Here is a 3,959-nt window from a genome sequence, read left to right on the forward strand (position 1 = left end):
CATTGAATAACACATAATAAAATTTATAATTATTGGAGAATCCTTGGTTTATTGTTTGAACTTAAACTTTTTCGTATAATAGAAGGAGCAGCTGGTCTAAACACAATAGTATAACTATTGTCACCATCAGTATAAAATGTATGTTCTCTTAAATCCCAGCTAACAGGGCTATCCAAAAATCCTTGAACATGTAAAGCACCCCATGGTAAACTATTTTCCTTTGATATATATTCTTTTACGACATTATACAAATGTGTTATATGTTTTCTTGTGAAAAAACCAATCCACTGCAGATACCGTACTTGACCAACATCCGTAGATGGAGGTGGACATTTGTATGTGTTCACATAATCATTATTTTTGTCATTTTTTCTGAAAAAATTAACTTATAATAAACATTGTATATACTTTAAATATTTATTTAAAATATTTTTACGTACAAATCACCAGAAATACTGAGAACTCCAAGCCATTCAAAAAATTTATCATTATCGAGTTCATTTGAAATTACTGGTATTGGTAAAGAATATTCAATTCTTTGTACAGAAGTTTGATGGCAAAGAACTACACTATACTCGTGTTTATGAAACCATGCTGCTATTGATGATGGACACAGGTTTTCGTCTGAAAATATAAAAAAAAAATTTAATACAAAAGTTTTACAAATATAAATAACATTTAAAAAGGGCAAAAAATTACCTGGTGGATTCCATGATACAATTATATCAAACTTTTGATTAAAATGCTCCTTTAGCGATGTTCGAGTATGTTCATAATTCTTTTTGCCAGGTGTAAAACTCTCAGATTTTAAGTCAATAGTCACAACTTTTGATTCGTATTACCGATAAAAAAAAAATACAGAAAAATATACACAAAATATGTTAGTAACTTTACATCAACAAACTGCTAAAAGTTTTAGTCATTACTATATACCGTTTCTGATTAAACTATTTTATTTTTTATTCTAAACAAAAAAAATATATACATTTTTTTTTAACTTTTTTGTTTTCAATTACTTAAAACCCACAATCATAATGTTGTCTTTTTATCATTATTATAATATGTAATATTGTCTCATTCGATTACATAAAATATATATTTCCATAAATTGTTACAATTATTTAATTAGATTTAATATTGAATTATGCAAAAGACAGGCTTGGGCTGATATCCAACTTTGTATTAGTATTTTTTAACTCTTCTCTAAAAATGCTCAATTCTGTAGGTGATATTTTTGACCAATTTTCTAATTCTGATAAACGATGTAAATTATCACAATGATGCATTAATAACTGTATAGTGTTCATTGATAAATCATGACTAAATAATATTTTAAGCTCTTCTAATTTACGCATTTGGTTGTGCATAAATATTTTTCTTATTGTTTCATCTCCAATACCAGTTGATGAACCCAATTGAATGAACTTAATATTTTTACAATGTGAGAGTAAAAATTCTAGGTGCACATTTGCACATTCTATTACACATTTGATTTTTTCTAAACACTGAAATGGAGGAATCGTGAATTTTCTTGGATAATATAGTACATCTTGTGAAAATTCACAGTTGTAAAAGACTAGACTATTTAAATCTGGGCAATATTGACTTATACATATAAGTGCATTCAAATCAATTTCATCTACATGCTCCAAATGTAGATTTGTAATTGTTTGACCTTTTATTTCTAATAATGTATTTATTCCATGGGTATAAAAATCACAAGATAGAAGTTTTAATTCTTTTAAATAATCAAGAGTAGCTAAAATTGTTAAATCAATAATTCTTTCATCACGTAGTAAACAAAGACTTGTAATATATGGGCACATGTCAACTAAAAGGTATAAATGTTCCAGATTGAAATTTCGGCTCTCAAATGTTCTTATGTGAAAAGAAGTTGTAGTATCAATTTCACTTTGTTGAATATATTCTAAAATATATCCAAATTCATCACATCTGCCAATATCTTCTATATTTAAATGTTCTAAAAACAGATTTGCATAACCAGGTATAGACATAGAAGTTCTACACAATATAATTTGCTTTAAATATTTGCATGATAGTAAAGGAATTACACTGCGTTCTGTTACAGATCTAGATGCAGTCACATCTAACTTCTGCAATTTTTTACAGTTCTGAGCTAGAGCTGCTATGATGTTATCTGTACAATCAAAGCATAAAGTAAAACATACTAAATTTGGCATAGAAGAAACTCCAGTAATAATAACTTTTTCAATGTCAGATGTTCTCCAACCAGCTGAACCTGAACCTAAATCCAAAACTTCAAGTCCAGTCATGTCAGGTAATTTATTATAAAGAACATGACGCATGATTTTAGGCCAAGCAGAAAATTCAATTGTTTTTAATTGTGTATCTATAGCCACTTCTGTTAAACGAAGAGCAATTGTCATTTCTGACCAAAATGCTTTTGATAAAGCATAATCAGTATATGTGCCTCTAGTTTCTTTAACTAGCTTAACAATTGCAGTTAAGACTGCTCTGGACATCTTATCATACAAATGTCGAGGTACATTGAAACTCAATAAATGTTTCATATATTCTAACATTAAAGGTATCTTAGTAAGCCCATATTGTGCATTGCCTTTGGACATCTTACAAACATGTTTTGTTAAGTATCTACCAAAAGTAGTTACAAATTCCCCAATGGAATACAATGCTAGATCCACTAGCGTATGGACTTGATGCTTTCTTGGCATTGTGATCTTTATTATTTCCCTTTTTGGGACTTACCACGACGTGTATGCACTTTACGATCAAAGAAGGAAACCTTGCCTTCTAAACCCAGTTTTTGAAAGTCCTCAGTTAATAAAGATAATATTAAATGCCCAGATGGTGTAATAGCAACTGAATTATCTAAGTCTATTTTGTGTCCTATTGATAAAAGAGTCAGTTCCCCTAAAAAAAAATTTATTAAAATATATGAAATACAATAAAAGATTTTTCTCTACATTTATTACATATTAAAAGATAAGCAGATGACTATTCACTACAATTAAAATGTTATATCATAGATCTATAAGAATTTTCATTTATGTGTAAAAGTACAAATGTACATTTCTAATATAATCTCTATGTAGAACTAAAGAATATTTGACATTTTTAAATCTAATGTCACCTAGTTTTCAAGTAAGCATATGGTAAAATGTTGAAAAATGAAATTATAAATTAATTATTTACTTTAAATTATTATAATTATTTACCTGTTTTAACAAATGCTTCGATAAACTCTTTATTTATTAATTCAAATACATTTAGCCCGTTAATTCGATAATAGTCGCTATCATCAGAAATACAAGTCCACAACTCATCCGGAATTCTAACTGTATCAGGAAGTACTAAAGATACCTGGCGTAAAGCCAACAGTAATTGCGAATTATGTAAAGATTTCTTAAAACATAACCTTTATGGAGATATTATTAATTCAAATTAGTTTTTTACATACAGAATGGTTAAAATAATGCGATGTGACTACGTCTGGTACATCAATCTTTTTATAATCTCTCTTTTCGATAGAAAAATGATGTTGAGGAGGTTTGAAGTTCCATACTTTTGGACTAAGCATTTTAATAATAAAAGAAATATTTATATAATACAAATATCCTTATTTTTATAGCACGATACATGAATATTACGTATGCTAAGAATTACTAGTTTTCAAAGCCATTTTATGGGTACACGTGCTTTTGAATACCGATTAATGCACATTTATAGCATAATCTTGTAAGAACTTATCACAGCCTCGGTAGCGCAGTAGGTAGCGCGTAAGTCTCATAATCTTAAGGTCGTGAGTTCGATCCTCACCCGGGGCAGACGAACTTTTTACTCATTTATTGAAATAATAAATGTTATTTTTAAAGTATTTTTTATTTTGTACATATCTAGAAACAAATTTTAGAAATTAAATTGTTCAAAATTACAATTTATAATTAAAAATTCACTCT

The 3,959-nt window shown here is 28.1% G+C and overlaps 2 protein-coding genes and 1 non-coding gene across 3 annotated transcripts; 1 reads left to right on the forward strand and 2 right to left on the reverse strand.

Moving 5' to 3' along the window:
- Nucleotides 1-29: 29 nt before the first annotated feature.
- Nucleotides 30-3,580, reverse strand: LOC108575554 (ribonuclease P protein subunit p40-like). Its single transcript, XM_017938376.1, has 6 exons — nt 3,461-3,580; nt 3,219-3,363; nt 2,749-2,913; nt 700-825; nt 441-624; nt 30-372 (listed from the first exon to the last, which is right to left on the reverse strand). Exons 1-6 carry the CDS (start codon nt 3,578-3,580, stop codon nt 30-32), a joined length of 1,083 nt encoding a protein of 360 aa, XP_017793865.1.
- LOC108575593 lies at nt 1,143-2,714 on the reverse strand. Its single transcript, XM_017938422.1, has one exon. It carries the CDS (start codon nt 2,712-2,714, stop codon nt 1,143-1,145), a length of 1,572 nt encoding a protein of 523 aa, XP_017793911.1.
- A 174-nt stretch (nt 3,581-3,754) lies between the features above and the next one.
- On the forward strand, nt 3,755-3,827 carry Trnam-cau. Its single transcript has one exon. It is a non-coding gene; the product is annotated as a tRNA-Met (tRNA).
- Nucleotides 3,828-3,959: the final 132 nt, after the last annotated feature.

Source organism: Habropoda laboriosa, unplaced genomic scaffold, assembly GCF_001263275.1.
Source record: "Habropoda laboriosa isolate 0110345459 unplaced genomic scaffold, ASM126327v1 scaffold186, whole genome shotgun sequence".
Lineage (NCBI taxonomy): Eukaryota > Metazoa > Arthropoda > Insecta > Hymenoptera > Apidae > Habropoda > Habropoda laboriosa.